At 37.0% G+C, this 23,309-nt stretch overlaps 1 protein-coding gene across 1 annotated transcript in view; it reads left to right on the forward strand.

Moving 5' to 3' along the window:
• PDE8B (phosphodiesterase 8B) overlaps window positions 1–23,309 on the forward strand; it is a 275,081-nt gene that overhangs the window by 242,156 nt on the left and 9,616 nt on the right. Inside the window, exons 15-20 of the mRNA XM_074282330.1 lie at window positions 496–541; window positions 2,269–2,404; window positions 3,452–3,650; window positions 12,143–12,360; window positions 15,704–15,836; window positions 19,689–19,856. Coding sequence (XP_074138431.1) covers window positions 496–541; window positions 2,269–2,404; window positions 3,452–3,650; window positions 12,143–12,360; window positions 15,704–15,836; window positions 19,689–19,856 — 900 coding nt within the window. The remainder of the gene's footprint in view (window positions 1–495; window positions 542–2,268; window positions 2,405–3,451; window positions 3,651–12,142; window positions 12,361–15,703; window positions 15,837–19,688; window positions 19,857–23,309) is intronic.

Genomic DNA, 23,309 nt, shown 5'->3' on the forward strand with positions numbered 1-23,309 from the left:
ATGTAGGTTGCTTACATTATTACATAACATATTTTTTTAATTAGAAAATGAATGTGGCAGCTAGGTGACAGGAAATAGGGCACTGGTCCTGAAGTCAGGAGGACCTGAAAATCTGGTCCTTTGGAGGATTTGTGGATAACTATAAACACAAATAAGAGATAAGGAGATGCTATATAGGACTTTCATACTTTTAATGATTAAAATCAAGGCACTTTTTGATTGCATGGTCATCTTGATTTCATTTATTTTCAATTAATTTCTTCAGGTTAATAGGCCAGGGGCAATAGACCGTCCCGTGACTATTGTTCTGATTCACCATAAACTTTATTTGAAAAGTCCTTATTCCTTGGTATTCTCAGACACCAAAGAGCCTCCTTTCTAGTGCTCTACCTTGGAGTGTTGAGGGAAGAGGGGAGACCTAGAAGAAAAATGGCATATAACAAGAATACTTGGTCAGTAAATTCTTGCTACTTACAGAATCTTTCTTTATTCCAGGATGGCTTGAGAAGGTTGTCAGGGAATGAGTACGTGTTTTCCAAGAGTAAGTTTTCATCTAACTTTTGCCTCACTTTACTTGATATTTCCAACTTTCTTTAGGTCATATGCTAATCCACTCTAGGTGACTTATTTTGTCTTGTCTTATATTTGTATTAATTTTTTTAACAGAGAAATATGAATTGACCCTTTCTAGTTGATTTTCATGGAACATACATGTGCCATCAATAATGTTTAAAGTCCTGCAGATATTTTTCGGGTGCTTTGGTATTTTCCCATGAGTCCCAATAACATTTAGTTTATGTAAAAAGTCCGATATTTCCACTCTTCACCTGATTAGGAAAGAAGAAGTTCTGTTCAGTTTCCAGTTTGTTATAGATCAATTAGTCAGGGTCCTACTTTTTTAAATGAATAAATTAGATTGACTTTTTACTTCATTGACCCACAATCCATTCATCCCACTTGAGCATGTGTGTCAACCATCTCTTTCTGTCCTTGGTTTGTAACTGGGTCTTCTAATTAAAATCATTGATCAGAAAAATGTCAAAATTACAAATCTAAGAAAGGACAAATTTCTATTTTGTTATATGGATTTAATAAGTCAGCTAGGCTGACCTATATGCTCTAAATATCTCCGCTTAATAATACAGGAAAGGAGTTCCTGAAACTAAAATTTCCTATTTTAGAGATCCTGAAGAGGCTTTTAAAAAATATTAGGGATGATAAAAATGAGAGAAAATACTCTAAGACCCTCTATCAGCTTCTAAGTCCATAATGAATATTCCTTTTCATTTTACTCCCATCTATTCCTACTCAAGGTCATGATTCTTGTTCATCTTTAAACTAGACTGTTACAGAGGATTTTTACTGTTTCTCTGACTGTAGTCTTTCCCTTTTCTGAAACATCCTCCACAGCTGCCTAAGTGATTTTCCTAAAGCATCAATATGACCATATCATTCCCCTACTCAAAAAAATTTGAGTGGAAGTTGCCTCTGGAATAAAATACTTCCTTGATAAGCATTTCATGCCTTTAGCAATCTGGCTCCAATTCTCTTTCTAGACTAATTTCTCATCGTTACTCTTCATTATACACTGTTTCCAGCCAAACTGACTTACTTACTTTTTCCCCTATGTGTCATTCTGTCTCCTATGCTATCTCCCATACCTGAAGGTCTGAGCAACTAGGTAATGCAGGACATAGTGTGTTGGGTCAGGAGACAAGAAATCTGAATTCTACCCATGCATATGTACTGTCAAAAAATGTTATAATTATAAAATAAAATAAAAAATTAAAAAAAAAAAAAAGATCTGAATTCTGTTGGGTTTGAGACTCTTCCTGGCTGTATGACCCTGGGCGAATCACTAATTTCTGTTTGTAAACGGACTAGAAAGAGAAATGGCAAATCATTCCAATATATTTACCAAAAAAATCCCAAATGGGGTCACAAAAAGTCAGACATGATTGAAATGACAGAACAACATACCTGGAAACACTAATTTCTCCCAAGACTTAGTTCAAGTTCTACTTCTTACAAGGACCTCTATTGACCTTTGGTGCTCATGCTCAATTTTCTTGCCTCTTTTCAAAAATCACTTTAATATATATATATAATGTGTGTATGTGTGTATTACATCACTCTTCTAGGAATATGTTGTTATCCCTACCATCACCTCTCCCCCTTTCAAATGTAAATTCCTGCACCCAGCTTAGTCCTGATGGGTAGTAGATGTTTAATATATGTTTGCTGAATTCACTTAAATTGTTTCTGCAGACATGCACCATAGCCACAGTCATCTCTCACTGCCAATCACGATCAACGATGTTCCGCCCAGCATTGCACAATTACTGGATAATGAAGAAAGCTGGGACTTCAACATCTTTGAATTAGAAGCTGTCACACATAAAAGGTACTGAGCTCCTTTAGCACATGCCGGGGCAAGAGCTGGAGCTACAGGTTTCCCTAGTTTTAAATTTGGGGGTTCAAGAGGTGAATTCCAGCCTCAGTGCCTTTGCCTTTTCAGCAGAGATTGAAGGGAGACATAAAGTGAGCGTAGAGACTTTGTCATGGAGCATGACCCTTTGTGGAGAAAAAGCCCTCAGGGAGCAAGCATGGGATAAGGTTGAATGGAACTCAAGAATGAAGTAATGTGGCTAAAAGTCATTCCAAGATCTCCTAGGATAACTTATTGCTGCTGGTGTACCAGGAATGTACCAGGCAGGTATAAATATCAGGATGGAACTAAGCTCCAAATTTGTTAAAGCAACAAATGACTTAACTGAATTTATGGGCTCAAGGAGCAGGAATATAGGTTTTGATTTGAACAAGATGGCCTACATGTGGTCCCTTCTGAAAGCCAAGGGAAGGCTGAGATTACCTCTGCAGATAATTCCGGAGCCCAAGGATCCTGTGAAAGGAATATTCCTCTCCAAAAGTGCTGGGCGGGGCTCATAGGCATTTTGTAAAAGCCGCTGAAAAATAATTTTGGAATTCTGATAACTCTAAATCATACAGGATCTTAGATCTGTCATTCCCTTTTGTTTGGGAACACTGTGATGTATGGATTGGGGGGGAACAAGGAGAGAAATCCAAAGACTTGCCATTTGTCACAGTTATTTAAGCTTCTGATGAACGGCAGATAACCTAGTAATGTTTTGATTTGGACGCCATAATGCATCTGTCCAGGAATCAGAACTGGATTTAAGGAAGGAGCCAAGAAAGTTCTTTTTACTTTCCAAAGATGCTTTTCACCTCCCGGACATATGAAATTAGGCAATGACTTGGGGTGGGTGGGGCTGTTGGAGAAATAGAAAAATATCTTTGTCCCTCTCTTATCAGTAAAGACAAAAACAAAAACAAAAAACAAAACAAAACAAAAAACAAGAGCTTGGCAAAGAATGAAATGAATCAGAATTTTTTTTTATTTTTTATTTTTTTGGGTATCTAACTTCTCTAGACCTTTGGTTTACCTGGGGTTAAAAGTCTTTGCCCGCTTTGGGGTCTGTGAGTTTTTGAACTGTTCGGAAGCCACTCTCCGGGCCTGGCTGCAGGTGATTGAAGCTAATTACCACTCATCCAACTCCTACCACAACTCCACCCATGCTGCAGATGTCCTGCATGCTACGGCATTTTTCCTTGGAAAAGAAAGAGTTAAGGTAAAATTTTCTTAGACTGGTCTCCATGGTTATACTTGGACTATGTGTGTGCAAATGTTTGAATGTGTATGTGTGTATATGTACACACATGCAAAAAGTATACACATACACCCATATTCTACCTCAGTTATATCTGAGAGAAACGATTTTACTATCAGCGGGAATTTAACTCTGTTTCATTTTGCCAACAATTTACTAAATTAGCTACTTGTGCTTATATAAATAGGGGGAAGGGAATAAGTATTTATTTATTGCCTATTGTGTCCCAGACACTGTGCTAAATATTCTTTTAGGAATAATAAAAAGTGAAATAATCAGAACCAAGAGAATGTTGTATACAATAATAGCAATATTGTTTTAAGAACAACTTTGAATGACAAAGTCATTTTGACTATTATAAATACCCAAATTAACTGGAAAGGACATATGAAGGAAGATACCATCTGAATCCAGAGAAAGAACTGATAAATAGAAGTATATTTAGAATGATTTTATGAATATACACACACACACATATATATATATATATATATATATATATATATATAATGGTAGCCGTCCATAGGGTGAAAGTGTCAAGAGAGGAAAAAAAAAAAGAAATTTACATTATAACTTTGTTATTTATTTAAAAGGAAGAATAAGTGTACATAATAGATTTATAGATTCATTTATAGTATAGTTTCATTACAATCATCTTTTTCAAAATTATACTATGTTATAGAAATGCTTGTTTTATTTCATAAATTAGAAATAAAAATGTTAAAAAGTAAAATGCATATACTAAATATATTTGATTTGATCCTTACAAAAACTTTGCAAGGTACGTACTATTATTATTCCCATTTTAGAACTAGTAAACTGAGGCAGAGAAGTTAAATAACAGTTATCAACAGTTAGTAGGAGATAGAATTTTACTGAAATTGCCCATCTATGTATATATTATTTTGTTATAGTATATTATGATATATGATGGTATAGTATATTATGTTCTATTATTATATGATGTATTATGTTATTTTATATGTCTGTCAGACTTATAGATTCACCACCCCCCCAAAAAAAACTGTTCTTCCCTCATTTTTGTACCTTTCATAAATTTTTACAAACCTGTAACACTTATGGCCCTAACAACTGCTATGAACCCAGATTACCTTCATGGATTCTGTTGATCTGTTTTTTCACTGTTCCTTTCTTCCTTTGTTCCCCATGATGGATTGTAACTATGTAGTACTTAATATAGGGCTTACCTGATTTTTTTTCTCAGAAACTCAGTTGGCTTTGTTGATGCAAAGTCAGATTTCTTTTTTTCACACATCCATAAATTAATCCATTAATTTAATCAGATATGATATGGGTATTGGGGGACCAGGCCAAGTTATAAAATGTGTTCAGTTTCAGGAGAAATAATTTCAATTCAATTTAATTAGCAAGTATTTATTTTTAAAAACTACTTTGAACTAGGCACCGTGCTAAGTGAATCAACCAATCTTTATTAAGCTCCTACTATAGTAGATGTTGGAGATACAAATACCAAAAATAAAACAATGCCTACTTGAAAGAGGAGATAAGTCTTTATCTATAATTGAATCTATATCTGTATCTGTACATCAAAAATAGAAAGTGAATAAATCCAAATATACACCGAGAAATGAAGGAAGGGGAAGTGAATCAGGAAAGACTTCCCGCAGAAAATGGTATGTGAGCTGCATGGTATTGTTTGAGTCCTTATTGACTCAGATTGAATGTAAATAGAAGTTATTTCTGCTTTGGCCAGGTCTTCCCTTCCTCTATTTATTTACTTAGTTTTTGGTTTTTTTGTTTGTTTGTTCGTTTTGTTTTTTGACTAGGTGAAATTCTTTGCCTCAATTGCAACCTAGCATTAATCATTGAATGGATGCAGCCCCAGTGATACTGAGAACTGTTGAAGACTTTAGCTTAAGAAGGTCAAGGTCTCCCACTTCTGGAACTGTCGGGGTCCAATAGGTAGACTTAGAGCCAGACGATTGGAGATGGCCCAAAGGTGGGCTTTCCAGTCAGACTAAAGGGTCAGGAAGGCTGTTTAAACTTTAAATGTTTAGGTCACCTGTCTCACCTTCCCCTCCAGAGCCATCTGGGTCCAGTGGCGGACACAGATCGGGAGGACTGGAGCTGGCCCTGGATGCAGTGGGAGCATTCAGCTGAGCCCCTGCTGGTCCTAGAGTGTGGCTTCCATTCTCATCCAAAGACTATAGAAGTACCCTGGACTAAGATTTCAGACAGTAGAGATTGTAGCCAAGTACCTATTGGTCACTAAATATGGTTTCTGGTCCTTTTAAAAAACATAGCAGCATCTTTGGCCAGGATTGCAGCTGAGCTTCAAGCTAGAGATCACAGCCAAGAACTGGAATGAGGTGCCCTGCCCAGGACTTGGCCCAGAAAAGCCTCATTTTTCTGCCAAGAGCATCACAAAGACATCAGTAACAACATATGGAGAGACGGGGAGGTTGCCCTCAGGACAGACTCTAGGGTCAGGAAGACTTGGGTTCAAATATGGCTTGAGACACTTACTAGCAATGTTTTCTGGACAAGACGCCAAATCACTGCTTTCCTCAGGTATGGGAGCAATAATGGCAAGAACTTTCCAGGATTATTGTGAGAATCAGACGAGATATTTGTAAAGTGCTCCCCATAGTGCCTGGCACTTAGTAGCTAGCTAATAAATGCTTGTTCTCTTCCGTCCCTTCCTGAAGGCCTCGGAGGTATATTTTATCTTGGCCATATATATTCCTTCTGTGTGTGTCTCTCCAAGTACATCACTCTTCTCAGTATCACGATATGTCTTTATAGAAGAGAATCCTTCAGGTTTATGGGAGAGATATTTTGCTCTTAGTTGTTGCCAGTTGTTTTTATTATGCAATTTTAATAAATGCTTTTGACTTGAACTACTTTTTTTCCTCTGGCTAAGCAGAGAGGTGGGGGCTCATGAGCTAAAGTTTTGAGAGTACAGAGACAGAAAGAGAAAGATTAAATAGGTCACACATTGCCAGATGGAACTGGAATGCAGTCCCTGATCTAGTAAGGAGAGCTATAGAACCAGCCATGACTAGCCTTTGAGAAATAATTTAGATGTAGCTTATTCTAAGCAAAGCCACGCTAGGAAAATCTAGATTTACAAACTAGATAGATGAGAGTGGGAAAGAAGAGAGGGGAATAGATAGTTGTTTGCTTTATGAAAAATTCAATAAGAAATACTCTTTTAACTTATCTATGCATTCAAGGGTATATATAATTTCCAAAAATATAATTTACAAATAATTTTAAGGGAACATATCTGTGACATAAAGTAAATTGTCCCTGTGCTTTCAAAGAAATTAAAAATCTCTCACAAGCTATGACTGTAATACATTAGGATGTAGAGCTGGAAAGTCCATTGAGGATAAGGATTATCTTTTTTCCTCGTTTTGTGTCCCTGGCACTTAACACAATGCCTGACACATAGTAGGTGCTTACTAAATCTTTTTGATTTATTAGAAATAATATATTTTAACTCTCTCGTTTTATAGATGAGGAAATTAGACCTAGAAAAATGAGTAGATTTTCTCAAAGTCATGCACCCAGATTTCTTAAATCCTGGCCAGGGCCTTTATTCTATATTACTCTATTCCTTTGTCTTCTCCATGATCATTCCTCTGAAGCATGAGAAATAATTACACTGGCCTCCTTCAACATTGGACAGAGAGACACTCAGAAAGCTCTTTTCTGAGTCCTACCTGGAAGCTTGGAACCATTTAACTCTCCCACCTTCCTGGTTTGAGAATAAAATTCAAGTATTTTCAGAAGTCATTGAATTGTGACAATCAATAAGCATTTATCAAATGTCTTTTATGTGCCAGGTACCATGTTAGGAGCTGGAGATATAAAAGTTAAATAATGCCTGCCCCTCAAGGAATTTACATATGCATTCCTTACCATAACTTATCAACCAACAAGAATTTACAAGCCATTTCTTCCTTGTTGACTTCTGCCACCCCCATGCAAAATGCAAAACAAAAGAACACAGCAGCTTATACATTTATAAAAATAACTGTTCAATTTTAGGATTTGGAGGGGGTTTTTTTTGTTTGTTTTTAGTTTTGTCTTACTAAGTGATAAAAAATAGCTATTTATATATAAATAAGTGATTGGTTATCTGAAAAATCTATTTTTACAGTTAAAATTTGCCAGCTTTCTCTCAATGTGATCAAAACCCATTTCCTACTTTTAAAAGAAGAAAAGGAACAGTGTCTAAAACCCTTGAACCAGCTCTGCCTCTTCCTTGATGCTTTCTACATCACGAGGGCATGCATGGGATGAATCCACTTAGAAGTTTAAGAGTTTTCTCCCTCATTCCCCAACCCCCAACTAGAGCTCCAAGAATGGCTTTTCACACACTAAAGATGCTGGTGAAATAATCCTGCCTTTCTGCCCTACCTCCTACCCACTGCTTACGAGCAAATGTGTCAGAGTATGCTGAGGACCAGCTGGGCATTATTATTTCTGGAGCAACCAGCTTGGTGTTTAACTTTACCAAAGTTCTGTCTTAATTGTGTTTCTTGTTGGTGTCTAATAAAGAAAAAACAATGGACCTGTCAATGTACTCTGGCTTCCCAACTGAGTTATCCAAGTGAGTTTTGTTGAGAACTAAATTGGTCCTAAATGCCAAGAAGGAACGAGCACATTGTGGGAGCTCCCCTGGCACCTCAATTGGGTGTATCCTTAGTTGGCTGAAGTCAGCATGGCTCTGGAAGGATTAGTCTTGATGTTCTCAGCTCTGCCACTGGTTTTCCTAAGTGTAGCCTGAGTATCTGGAAGTTCTCTGCTAAATAAGATATGAAAATCCTTGGTCCCCCAGAATCCTTTATTGGAGAATAAATGATTCCAAGTGGGAGATGGATGAATTCATGGTCAGAGAAAATGTAGGGGGATTTCCCTACTGGGCTATCAGTCGGACAAGAGTTGACCTCTGCATGTCAATCCAGCTTTGAAATTCTAGGATTCTAACTATCTGATATTCTTCTGTAGAAAGTTTTAGTTTCTCAAGTTGCTATTTCTGTTGAGATCTACTAATCACTTCTACATTGTCAGGATTGGAAATAAATATCACTTATTCTGGTATTTCAATGGGTCCCTGATCTTATTAGTGTAATTCTGCTAATGCAGGTCATAATCCCTCTATTTCTTCTCAAATTCTGTGATTGTTGTCCACATCAATAAACCACACATTCATCAATCACTTAAGTGTCTGTCCTAGAGATTGGAGGTACAAAAACAAAAATAAAATAGTTCCTATCTTCAAGGGGCTTATACTCTGGTAGTGTTGATAGTATTTGTAAAGAAATCTACATACCAAAACCATTAACAGTACATTATTCACATTTGTATTCTATATTTTCATTGTGCTACAATGACCATATCTTACATAATTATAACTTTGAATCCAATATATATAATCACTGCAGAAGTTTCATAATTTTCACTAATCAAGACTTAACTGTATAAACAAAGCAAATAAAAGATAAGAATGTATGAGAGATAAGGTAAGGGGCAGGAGAGTTGCTAACAACTGAGAAAATCAAGAAATGTCTCATCTAATAGGTAGCACTTGAGCAGAGCTTTTAAGGAAACTGACTGGATTCTTAAGATGTGGAGGTGAGGAGAGAGTGATTTTAGGCATGGGAAGTATCTCACATCTGCAAATTCACTGAAACAGGAGAAGATAGAATGTTTTATGTGAAGAGCAACCACTGAACCAATATGGAATATTGTTAAGCCTAATATTAGTTAATATTAATTAATTAATATTAATATTAATTAATTAGTTAATATTAATTAATATTAATATTAATTAATTAGTTAATATTAATTAATTAATATTAGTTAAGCCTAGAAAGGGAGGTTGGAATAAGATTTTTAAGAGACAGATAATAAAGGAGGGGAGGAGAGATAGAGAAAGAGACAGAAACAGAAACAGAGACAGAGAAAAAAGAAGAGGAGGAGGAGAGAAGAAGAAAGAAGAAGAAGGAGGAGGAAGAGAGGTGGAGGAAGAGGAGGAGGCAGAAGGAAGAAACAAAATGAAAGAAAGGAAGGAAGGGAAGAAAGAGAAAGAAAGAAAGAAAAAATGAAAAGGGAAGGAAGGGAGGGAGGGATGAAGGGAGGAGGAGGAGGAAGAAAGAAAGGAAAGGAAAGAAGAAAGGAAGAAATAAAGAAGGGAAAGAAGGAAGGAAGGAAGGAAGGAAGGAAGAAAGAAAGAAAGAAAGAAAGAAAGAAAGAAAGAAAGAAAGAAAGAAAGAAAGAAAGAAAGAAAGAAAGAAAGAAAGAAAGAAAGAAAGAAAGAAAGAAAGAGAGAGAGAAAGAGAGAAAGAAAAAAAGAAAGAAAGAAAGAAAGAAAGAAAGAAAGAAAGAAAGAAAGAAAGAAGAAGAAAGAAAGAAAGAAAGAAAGAAAGAAAGAAAGAAAGAAACAGAGAAAGAAGGAAGGAAGAAGGAAATAAGGAAGGAAGGAAGGAAGGAAGGAAGGAAGGAAGGAAGGAAGGAAGGAAGGAAGGAAGGAAGGAAGGAAGGAAGGAAGGAAGGGAGGGAGGGAGGGAGGGAGGGAGGGAGGGAGGAAGGGAGGAAGGGAGGAAGGGAGGGAGGGAGGGAGGGAGGGAGGGAGGGAGGGAGGGAGGGAGGAAGGGAGGAAGGGAGGAAGGAAGGAAGGAGGAAGGAAGGAAGGAAGGAAGGAAGGAAGGAAGGAAGGAAGGAAGGAAGGAAGGAAGGAAGGAAGGAAGGAAGGAAGGAAGATAGTACTGTGGATAGAGTACCAGCCCTGGATAGCCTCAAATACCACTGAAGTTGACTGAGCAGGGGAGTGAGATGATTCCACCTGTGCTTCAGAAATATCCCTTTGGATACTCTCTGGATAACAGAAGATGGAAGAGGAGAAAATAGGAAGGGACATAAGAGATGAAGAGGTCTATCAATAAGATTTGTCAACTGTTAGACAGAAAGCACAGTGAGGAATTGAGGCTGGCTCTAAGACTACAAAATGGCACCAGTGAAATGATTGGCAGTCATTGACCGTTCTAGAAATGCCGTTCTTCTAAAGCCTTTGTAGAGATTCCTCCCAATTTGATGGAGATCTTCCTCTGGTTCTTTTAACTTAGTTTCTGAAACAAGAAAATCAGACCAGACCTAACAGCTAGCACGAAAAGTATTACAGTATTCCAGCTTCTGCCAGGATCGTGAGACTGACCATCCTGCTGAAGCAAACACCATGATTTCTGTGGTGTTGTTTTGTTATTTGCTATGGCTGTTATTTAACTGAATCGTATTGGTAAAGTGGTCTGTATATACAATTGTTATTCCTCAGCCAAAGAGAGAAAGAAATTTAAATACAGTGAACTCTCAATCTTGCTGGCTGGGGGACCAGCAGTAATAAAGATACGTCAGAACAAAAGCGACTTTTGGAAGAAACTGAACAACATAGATGACTCTCTCACAGGAGACTGCTTTCCCAATTATGCTTTATGTTTCCTAAACATATAAGTGTTAGCTCATGCAAAGTACTCACAGGATTTGCTTATGCATTCATTCAGCAAACACATTGCAAGCTCATTGTCTAAAACTTTTTCCACTCATGACCCATTTTTACCCAAGAATTTTTCACATAGGGGCAGCTAGGTGGTGCAGTGGATAGAGCACCAGCCTTGAATTCAGGAGGACCCCAGTTCAAATCTGGTCTCAGACACTTAACACTTCCTAGCTGTGTGACCCTGGGCAAGTCACTTAACCCCAGCCTCAGGGGGAAAAAAAAAATAATTTTTCACATGACCCCAGATATAGAATTATATAAAATCAACATACAAATTCAAACTTATTGATAAGTTATAAAGAAATTTATTTTAAAACAATTTTTGGTATACATATAACTTTACCATTTATTAAAGGCAAAAACAAATTTCCTCGCCAATATTATTTTTACATAAAGAATTAAATCTTGGTAGAATATTTGCTACCTTTTACTGTTGACAAATTTATTGCAACCTCCACATTCAGTTCCAAGACATACCATTTCATTTTAAGAAACTTTGCTCTAGAACATAACAGGTGACCCAGAATTTAAAATTTTTCCTTCAAATAATCCACAGCACTGATTATCTGCATTTAGGTAATACTTAACTAGATCTAAACTTACACCATGGATTTGGGAGACAGTTTGATTTAGCAAGTAAAGGGATCAGAAAATCCAGATTCAAACTTACTAGCTGTGTGATCTTACATAAATTATTTAACCCTGCTAGACCTGTATCTTTATTTATAAATATAAGGGATTAGATTTAGATGACTTGCTACAGTCTCTTCCAATTCATAATCCTATGAAGATCTGTTCCCCATAGGAAAAAGGTAAAAATGAATATCAACATGGCTAACTCTGTGCTCTCTGCCTCTGGGGATAGGCTTTGTGCTTTGGTGAATCATACCCTGTTTCTTACCCCCAGGGAAGCCTGGACCACCTGGATGAAGTGGCTGCACTGATAGCAGCTACTGTGCATGATGTGGATCATCCCGGACGGACCAACTCTTTCCTGTGCAATGCAGGCAGTGAGCTAGCTGTGCTCTATAATGACACAGCTGTCTTGGAGAGTCATCACACTGCCCTGGCTTTCCAGCTCACAGCCAAGGACAACAAATGCAATATTTTCAAGAACATTGACAGGTTTGTTGCATCTAGATTTGAGGTATTTGAAGTTTGAGTAAGCTATAGACAATTCATCTAAATCAAAATCACCCCCTCCTGTTCCCTTGAAAAGGATCAGTATGAAGACAGAATGATTAATATGAAAATATACTTTTCATGACTACACATATATAACCTATATCAAATTGCTTATCTTCTTAATGAGGAGGGAGGGGAAGGAGAAAGAAAATTTGGAATTCAAAAAAAAGAATGTTAAAAATTATTTTTACATGTGATTGGGGAAAATATTAAATTCAAAAAAGAAACAGAAAAAAAGAGTGTGAAAATAATATTGGTGATGGTGATTATCATATTGCTTTCTATGATTATGCTTATAGAATTTTTATTTTAAATTTTCTTCTTTATTATTATGAAGTTGATAAATACTAACTTCTTCAAATACAAAGAGCAGAGAATTGTAACCAAAAATATTATTTGCAGTTTTAATATATATTAATACAATAATTCTTATACTATCCTGCTTATCATTGTCTTTTTCTGTTTCTGAACTTTTTTCTATTCTCTTCTATATATTTTTAAATATTTTATTCACATTCTTTTTGTTTGTTTATTTTGGAATTGCTATCACTATCCCCATTACTACAGTTTTCAAAATAAATGGTCTTCCTCATAATAAGTACAGTCAAGAAAAACAAATCCATATATTAGCCACATCTGAAAATATATCTCTATCTCTGGATCAAAGGACATATGGACCATCTAGTCCAACCTGCAACATGAATTCCTACAGTATCTCTGAGGGAGTAATCATTGACCATCCTCTTAAGATATTATTTTTAATAGTTCTAAATTGTTAAGAAGTTCCTTCTTATAAACCCGAAATCTGTCTCCTTGGCACTTCCACTCACTGGTTCTATTTCTGACCCCTGGCTCCAAGAATAAATTTAATCCCTTCTTCATGAAGCAGTTCTTTATCAGTAATCATGTCTAGCTTAAATATCTCCAAGTCTTCTTGGACCTCCTGGCCTATTCTTCATATAATATGAATTTACAAGCTCTTTGTAAACTGTAAAATACTATCAGATGTGAACGACTTTAATTTTTTAATATATTTTTGATCCTTCCAAAAATGTTTAAAAAAAAAACCCTGACTGATAAAGAAGAGATATTATCACTCCCATTTTTCAGAAGACAGAGTTGAATTCTGGGTCAGTTTTAAGGCTTACATAGTTACACAGCAAGGTAGTAGAATAATTAGGATTAGTATCCAGATCTCTAAACTACTTAGCCCAGTGGTCTTCCCAAGAGAATAATTTGCCATTCCTCTGATCACAGCCTTAATATTATTGGTGCCACATATCCCCACATAGAGTAAAAGTAATTGATGTCTCAAGATTACTGCTCTGAGATGCAGCAGTCCTTCTAATCTTTCTATATTTAGGTTATAGGACCATATCTCAAAGTATAATGTGTTGGTTTTGCCTCTAATTTTACAGATTCTCTATAAATCATAATTTTTCCACAAATTCAGGGTTGAATTTTTCCAACTTGGTTTGATGTCCTTTGTTGAAATATCCTAATCAATCAGTCAACACGCATTTATTAAGTCCCTACAATGTGCCAACAACTGAATAAGGTGCTGGGGATACAAAGGCAAAAATGAAACAATCCTGCCTTTAAGAAGCTTACATTCTATAAGGGAAAGACAGTGTGCTCATGAAAATTTATTTTTTAAAAAGCATATGCAAAATATATACAGAATATATATAATTATTTTGGTGAGATTGGTACTAGTAGCTAAGGGCATCAGGGAAGGCCTCATGGGAGAGGTGGTATTTGAATTGACTTCTAAAGGAAATGTCAGATTCTACGGACTTGAATGGAAAAATTCTTGCCATAGTCATAGGTGAAAATCCATCCCCCATTCCTCAAGAGACCATTCCAATATGGGTTTTCCACTGAACCTCCTCTTAGATCTTGCTCTAGAAGATCTAGGTATTGTTTTACTGTTTAGTAATAATAAGAGAACCGAATTTTGGCTGTTTTATAGCTCAATTTATAATACGATGATTTTGTCTCTGGCAAATGTCTTCACAATTCATAATCTTCCCATAAACTTGGGGATCCATTTCTTCCAACTTTGGCTTAGCTCCATTCTTTAATATCAATACATGTAACATTATAACTAATGTAGTATGTGATTATTAATTATGATTATAATAGATAATATGAAGATCTCTAAACTTTCAGAACATCTTTTTCACATACCCTGTGATATAGGGCATGTTACTGGTACTTGAAAATTTAGCTAAGTTAATCTAAAATGCCTTTACTTCTTTTTTCTGCTCCTGAATACCAGCATAACAAGAGAGCATGATGATTCTTGATGTGATTCCTTAGCTAATATTATATACTATCAGATACCTTCTTGCATGAAGAGGGGAAGGAGACAGGGAAAGATGTCACCCTCTCCTCCAACCTTTACTGTGGTTTTATGTGAGAATGAAAAATGTCAAGGCAGGAAATTTTCACTGAAAATAATACCATCAGATTTTCCAGTTCTCTCTTAATCAGAAGGAGTAACAAACCAATGCTTCTTTGTGATTTAGATTCTAATTATAAGACTCACCTTCAACACTTTTGTTTTCATTTAACTTTTTATATTTTCCCCAGTTACATGCAAAAGCTTTTTACATTTGTTTTTAAACCTTTGAATTCCAGACTCTTTCTTTCTCTCCCATTGAGAAGTTTTGCAAAACATTTTCATGTCATGTGAAAACACAGATCTCCCCTCTTAAATAAAATTCCTCAAGAAAAAATAAAATTTAAAAAGTATGCTTCAATCTGTATTCATACATAATCAGACATATGTCTCTGGATATGCAGAACATTTTTCATCACAAGTTCTTCAGAGTAATCTTGGATCATTACATTGCTGAGAATAGCAAAGTCATTCACAGCTGATCACCCCACGATATTGCTATTACTCTGTACTCAGTACATTTCATTTCAGTTGATTTCATGGAGGACTTGTCGGGTTTTTCTGAGAGCATCTTGTTTATCATTTCCCACAATACAATAATATTCCATCATGATTACATACCACAACTTATTCAGCCATTCCCTAATAATGAGTCCTCTGAATTTCTGATTCTTTGCTTTGAGAAAAGAGCTGCTATAAATGATTTTGTACATATAGGTCCTTTTCCTTTTTTAAATCTCTTTTTCACTTTAAATTCTTAGCCTGAAAAAAAAAAAGGATCTGCATAATAGGAAGTTGGGTACGGAGGGTGGGGAGGGAGTGCAAGCTGGCTAAATTCTGGAAACAGTATAAATGTGCCTCTATTTCTTGTTTCTTCAGGACCCACTATCGAACACTACGCCAGGCAATCATTGACATGGTTTTAGCAACAGAGATGACAAAGCACTTTGAGCACGTGAACAAGTTTGTGAATAGCATCAACAAACCCATGGCTGAGGAAACTAACTCCCACGTAAGAGAGGGCAGAATGTGTCCTTCTACCCAAACACTGGCTGATCTAGACATAATTTCTCTCCCTCTGTGGATCATGGTGATTAATGCTTTAGGGCCTCATCTGAAAAGTGGGGCTAAAGGTAAGGACCAGTCCTTTTTTTGAAAGAATGGGAGGAATGGACAACATCGTGTCCTTAAATTCTTCAGAGATCCTGGGAGAAAAAAATCTTGAGGTACATTAATTGACTGTAAAAAGCAGATTGACCTGCAGTGAGAGAGTGATGAGGAAGCTGAAAGAGAGAAGCAAGGAGTAACATATAGCTTCTTAATTTAGCTTGGCCCTGAAAGCCCGTTTCCATTTTTAAAAAACATCACTGGCCTTTGTGACTCTGTTGGGAGACGTTAAGATTAAGGAGTGCTTTATAGTACTACACTTGAGCTGATTCACATCACACTGAGCCAGACAAGCGAATGCCCAAGGATCTTAATTGAATCTAGAGCATGTGTGTTTAAAAGCACAGCATTAATAATGTGGGTGCTTAAAAACCAAAGTATTCTGTAATTGCTTGATTAAACAAACATATTTGCTCCTGTTTGCCAGGGCACCAGAAGGCATTCTTCAGATTGGGCTTTAGTTTGCATTAAAAGACATCCAATTATTTCTATTGTTCCCCAGATTTTTATTTTATCCATTTACGGCAGATGCAATAACTAGTTGTAAATGAAGATTCCAGTGAAAATCATGTAGAAGAGTATCCATTTGTTTTCTCTGTTGTTATCCCGGTGGGCCAGGCAGCTGGGCTCCTTCCCTTCCCCTTATTTGGGGCCTAGAGGATTTCTTGGTACAATAAAATGAAGTGCTAAACATGGGATGGAATGTTTCTCATCAATCTTCCCATTATCAGGAAAGAGACCCTCTGAAAAATTCCTGCACTGAAGCCAAGAAGACATGACTTCTACCCTAGAGCAGTAAAAAAAGCTTTCTACTCATTTTTAACTCTAAGCAATAACCAGAGAAATGGGTGGACCACATCCTTGGGCCAGGATGTGGCTGGGTACCCAGCTGGGGCCAATGACAGTAGCAAAATTGTCCCATTTTACTGTTTAATTATGTGTACTCATGAACTGACTGTGCAGCTTGATTCCCAAGACAACAGGTGGCCTGCTTCAGGTTCAAGTGCCGATTTTCAGTCCTCCCATCCCCAAAGCTAAGAGGAAACCAAAACACTCTCCTCCTTCAGCAAAGACCACTGACCCACAACAAGGGGCAGAGGAGCAGAGATAGGAAGAGCTCAGCTCCTTTCAGCTGCTTCCCATTTCATATTCTAGGGATTTCAGGTCTGCAAGATAGGAAAATGAGGTGCTGGGGTCACTAGTCTGTGGTGATTGCAGTCTGTTCTTCCCTGAATTTATATCTATCAATGGCTTCCTCTCCTTTTAAATGGAAGACATATACTTATGCAACCGATAATTATGCTCAGGAAGACATCAGCACCCATGCAATCATTAGGGTTAAGCTATTTGTAAGTACAGATGAATAAAGCCTTATAATCTGTATCCCAGAGGGTTTAACATTGAGCACTATTTTTCAAAAATCCCTCTTGATGTTCCTACCCCAATTTTCTTTTGAAAACAGTTAAAATTGGTCCGTGTTTGTACCCATACAATGTTTCCCCAGAGAAGATCAGAATAGGACCACGGGGGAATACTTTATCTAAATGTCGTGGTATATAATTGAGCAAACAGGGACCCAGTTTAAGTAAGTTGCCTTATGTCACAGTAAGTTGTAAGTTGGAGAGTCGGCGTTTGGACTCGGATTCTCTGAATAAAAATCTGGGTTCTGTCCCCCACAGCACAACCAGCCATCAGAGAGCTGGAGTTAAGGTCAGGAAGAACTCACTAGTTGTAATGGATAGGCAAGTCGACCCACATGGGCCACGGCCTACTCTCTATGACTGTCACTCACAAAGGAATATTGATCTGGATGATGGAGGGAGTTTTCACCATGAGAATGTATTGATCTATAGGACTACCAAAAATGGAAAACAGCCCCCAGCTCCCTTCTCAAGTCTCTTCCACCCTGGTCCACTCTCCTCTCAGCTATTAAATGATTAATCTTTCTAAAACACAATTCTGACCGTCACCTGCACTCTCCCTATTCAGTCACCTCCACTCTCTCCCTTTCACTTCCTGGAGGTGTTTGTAGCACTGACTGGAGATTTATCAACTGTTAGTGACCTCACATCAACCCAGAAGTAAAAAAAGAACAAAAAAGGATTTCTCTTAGAAGGCCTGGTCATTAGCCACAGCCTACAACCATTATTAATTAATTAGCCACAGCCTACAACTATTCACAAAATCATTCAGTGCTCAGGCTGACAGAGCCCTGGAGAAATCATTAGTTACTCCATTTACCAGAACTGCGGCCCAGTGTGCAAAGGCCTACCTAGCAAATCTAGCTTCTCTGCCCTACATTGAAATAGTAAGCCAATTTATATTTGAATTTCCTAAGGTAAGAATTTTGTGGATGTTATATCTCTGCCAATATTTTCATGAAGCAAATCATCACAACCAAGATGAAAGTTACCACTTAAACTTAGTAGTGTAGTGAGTGGGGGAAAGCCATAGATTTGGGGTCAGAAGATGCTTGAAGCCCAGCTCTGCTGCTTGCACTTGTAAATCTCTCAGGGGCAGCTTCCTCATTTGTAAAATGAAGGGATCACGTTAACATGTCTAAGGTCCCTTCTAGGCTAAAACTCTACGATCATTCTCAAAAGAGCTATGAAATGCAGCTCCTTCAGGAAGGGCTTGTGGTTCTCAACCGTCCAGGTTAAGGCTTTAATACTAAGACACAAAAACTCAAACTTAACTCTGATCTTATCTTTCACATTCGTTTTGGGAGTTCCAAAGTGACTGCAAAGTGAAAAACGTCAGAAGTCTTATTAAAGTTTCTTTGTCCCAAACACTAATATTGTGGAATCAGGTGCTCTGAACTTCCTTTTGTATATATGTTTTTTCTTTGTATCATGGAATAAAGAGGGCAAAAAATTCAGCAAAACTAACCAACATATGAAATAAGTCTGGACATTATTATTTATATTTCACACCCATAGACACCCCACCACCACCACCATCTCTACTAAGAATGGAATGAAGCTCATTTTCTTATCGGAGAAGAACCATTTCCATAGATAGATACTTGTCTTTCCTGGTCCTGGCTTGCCCCTGAATCCCAAGGCCCAATCATAAAACAGTGATAGAGTAGATCACACATACCGTCTGATTCAGTTAGGCAGCTTAGAGTTATAACAGACAGAGTACTAGAATGTGGAAGCAGAAGGAGCTGAGTGCAAATCCTGCCTCGGGCTTTTCCTATTTGTGTAGTCTTGGACAAACTACTTATCTCATCTGTGAATGTGGAACGTTATAGCACTTATAACACAGGATTGTTGGGAGGATCAGATAACATATATATTAATGTGTAAAGAGCTTAGCAAACTCCAAAAATGTTGGCTATTATTTTAGTTAGCTCCTATTGTGTTCTAGACATTGTGCCATGTATTTACAGAAAATCACTAGGATTCATAAAGAAGAGAAATTAATCAGCAGAGAACTAGATGAATAGATAAATGGTTAGAAAAGAAGGACCTATTCCCTATAGCAAGAACAAAAACGTTTTTTAAAAATTTCTTTCTAATTCTTGGGAAGCTATTTTTAGTTTCTCCCTGATAGACCTGGTAGAAAAGCCCACTTTCCTGCTGGTCCTATGCATGACCAAGCAGTCCTTAATCATGCTTAATTGGGTTATCCTTATTGGAACCTACTTCATTGACGTCATGAGCCAATCTTGCCCTGTCTGCCTCTGCTACAGGGTGAAGGCAGTGACTGTGAATGTAACCCCACTGGAAAGAACTTTCCTGAAAACCAAATCCTGATCAAACGCATGATGATCAAGTGTGCAGATGTGGCCAACCCGTGCCGGCCCCTGGAGATGTGCATCGAATGGGCTGGAAGGATCTCAGAAGAGTACTTTGCACAGGTAGGAGGCCATCCTCCTCTTCTCTGGGAATTGTTGAAAATGTGGGGGGGGTTGGAAGCACATCAAAACATGCCTCTGAGAACTGTCGGGGTTAAGGAGTTTTCCATCTAGAAAGCAGAGGGCATGATGTGGTCAGTAAGCAAACCCATCTCTAAAAAGAAACTCATCATATTTGGGTGTGAATTGGCTCTCACGTGAACTTGGGTATGACGTGCACTTCAGGGACTTGATGTAGATAGATAGTAATCAAGGGAAATCCCTAGAGGAGCATAGACACAGAGAGTAGCTTTTTTATTTATATATATATATATATATATATATATATATATATATATATATATATATATATATGCTGTGTTTATTTTATTTACATAAAATAAACACAATACATATATAAATAAAAAGTTGCTTATAAATATTATATATTTATTATTATATATTTACTTATTATAAATTAAAAAGTTACTTATATATATAAAATAAACAGATATTTACTCGCTGTGTGACTCTGGAGAAGTCATTTAACCCTATTTGTCTCAGTTTCCTCATTTGTAAAAGGAGCTGGGGAAGGAAATGGCAAACCACTCCAATATCTCTGCCAAGAAAACTCTGCCAAGAAAATCCCCAATGGGGTTTGTGAAGGGTTGCACATGACTGAACAATATACATAAATGTATGACCTCCACTAAAGTTCTCCTTCCATGCCTTTTCGTGGTGTGAAAGTATTATATGTATGGGAAGGAAAAGATGTCATATGTTACAGTGCATAGAAAGCTAACCTTAGAATAAAAAATATTTGGCTGGGTCAGAGCTACTCTGACACATACTGGGCAAATGTTTTAACCTCTCAATACTCCCAGGTAATTCTCAGACCAGAAGTTGTGGAGCAGTTGTTGAGCTACATTGGGAAAGAAACTTTCCTAATCTGGAAGGGGAAGGAGAAAAGAGAATATGCATTTTAGTCTCTAAAGGCATTGCAAATGTTACCTCATTTGATCCTCATAATAACCCTGTGAGGTAGTTGGACTTGAGGAATTATAATTCCTTACAATCATGAAATCACAAATGTTTCCCCATTCCCCTTTTCCCCAAATGAAGAGTGTATATACGTGTTTGTACGTAAAACTCTTGGAGCATCCCAAATATATATGCAGTCATTCTTTCCCAGACACATGTACACTTGTAGTCATTCACTCAATCCTCAACCACAGAGTACCTCTATATTTCTACCTGTCCTAATTCTCACAGCTGAATTCCCTTCACTAAGCCTGGACCAGATGGCTTCCAAATCCCCCACCATTTCTAATAGTCCATGATTTATGCAACATCACAGAAAAGAAGAAAAAAAAGAAAAAAGAAAAAGTAGAGGTGTATATTGTTTTGGAAAATTAAATTAATTCTAAAAATAGTGTTTGTCCATTGAATTATATTTTCCTCATTTACTTATGTTGTAATTTTAAAATGCATTATCTTCATTTTGGAGTGATTTCTAATCAGGAGAGCTCCTCATATGGCCGTGTTTCCCTCTGCTCCCCAACAACCTCATCTGTAACTTTCCCAATACATATGCATTGGTTCATGCTCTAATTTTAAGATTCCCTTCCATGACATCATATAGTCTTTTTGCATGTGAATAAGGATCTCCTAATTTTTTGTTTTTGTGTCTTTGTATTTCTCAAAATTGGATCAGCTGACGGTGGAACTCGTGACTAAGGACTGAGTTAAAGAATAATAAAAAGGATCCTATGAGTTGATGAAAGTTATATGTGTTAGCAGAGAATAGGGTGCTAGACTTGCAGTGAAAAAGACCTGATTTCAGATCTGGGCTAGCTGTGTGACCCTAGTCAAGTCACTCATTCTGCCTCAGTCTCCTCATCTGTAAAATGAGCTAGAGAAGAGAATGGCAAACTACTCCTATATCTCAGCCAAGAAAACCCCAAATGGAGTCACAAAGAGTTGGACATAACTGGAAAATGATTGAGCAACCACAATAAAAAGAGTCTGATAATTTGCTCTTGAGGGAATAAATTATTCTTGGCTTGATGGTGGAGAGACTTAATTGAAAATGTGATCACTTGTAATATTCCAAGTAAAGGCTCTAAGAAAAAGCACCAAAGTCTAACAAAAAGAGGAAAGAAAATATGAAAGACCCATCTTTATTTTTCATGTCTGTACCTAGTCTTTGATGTTTAATAGAACGCATTAGACCAGAGAAAAGAGAGACAGCCTTTACATTTATTAAGCCAAGATAGAGGCCCACAGTTCTCCTGCACAGAAGAATTATGTGTGAAGAATTTGGATTGGGAAAAGGGAAGGATTTGGGGGAAGAAAGGAAAGATGGTGGTATGTAGTATAAAGCAAACAGGCCCTGCAGTTGGAAGAGCTGAATTCTCAGCTTCCTAGCTCAGCCTCTAGTTATCTGTGTGACATTCCACAAGTCACCTAAGGTCTTTATTTGGGCTTCAGTTCCTCATTTATAAATATATTATGTGTGTATGTGTATGTTTCATATGTAATGAAACAAACATATATAGAGGTTTCATTATTTCTGTAAATAATATAAATTATAGATACTGATATTTGGATAGTATAAATAGCATATACTTGTATATGTTACGTCATATATGTGTGTTTTATATATATATATATATATATATATATATATATATATATATATATATATATATATATATATATATATATGACATAAAAAAATCTTAGTGCAATTTCAATAGTTAACACCAGCTAGCATTTATACAGTGTATTCTAAGGTTTGCAAAGCACTTTACAAATATTATCTCATTTTATCCTTATAACAAAACTGAGAAATAGGTGCTATTATTATTCTCATTTTACAGAGGAGGTAACTGAGGCAGACAGAAGTTAAGTGACTATTAGGGTCACACAGCTAGGAAGGATCTGAGGCAGGATTTGAACTCCAAATCCAGCATCAATTAGGCTAGCTTGAGATAGATGTCATTGCTTTCCTAGATGGAAAGATTTTTTTGTTTGTTTTTTGGGGGCGATCAGGGTTAAGTGACTTGCTGAGGGGTCACACAACTAGTAAGTGTCTGAGGCCTATTGTCTAGACTCCAGGGCCAGGGATCACCTGGCTGCCCCTCAAGTACTTCTGAGTTACTACAAGCATCTTTAGATGGAAGTTTATAGTTTCCAAAGTAGAGTTTCCTGATAATAAGGCAAAATTTTTAAGCTCATTTTACAGATGAAGGAATCATAGTGGTCAAGTTACTTGCCCAGGTTCACATGACCACCATCAGACTCAAGAACTTAAAACTAGTTTTTTATGGCTTCAAATTCAGTTTTCCTTTTACCACATCATAGTGCACCATGATGTGTATTATGGAACATTCAAGGGAAATGTCTACCGTAGCTTCTCCCTTCCAGCATTTTATAGTCTAGTTGGCAAGGCAAAGCCATGATACATGAAACAAC

The sequence above is a fragment of the Sminthopsis crassicaudata genome, chromosome 1 (genome assembly GCF_048593235.1).
Source record: "Sminthopsis crassicaudata isolate SCR6 chromosome 1, ASM4859323v1, whole genome shotgun sequence".
In the NCBI taxonomy this organism is placed as follows: Eukaryota; Metazoa; Chordata; class Mammalia; order Dasyuromorphia; family Dasyuridae; genus Sminthopsis; species Sminthopsis crassicaudata.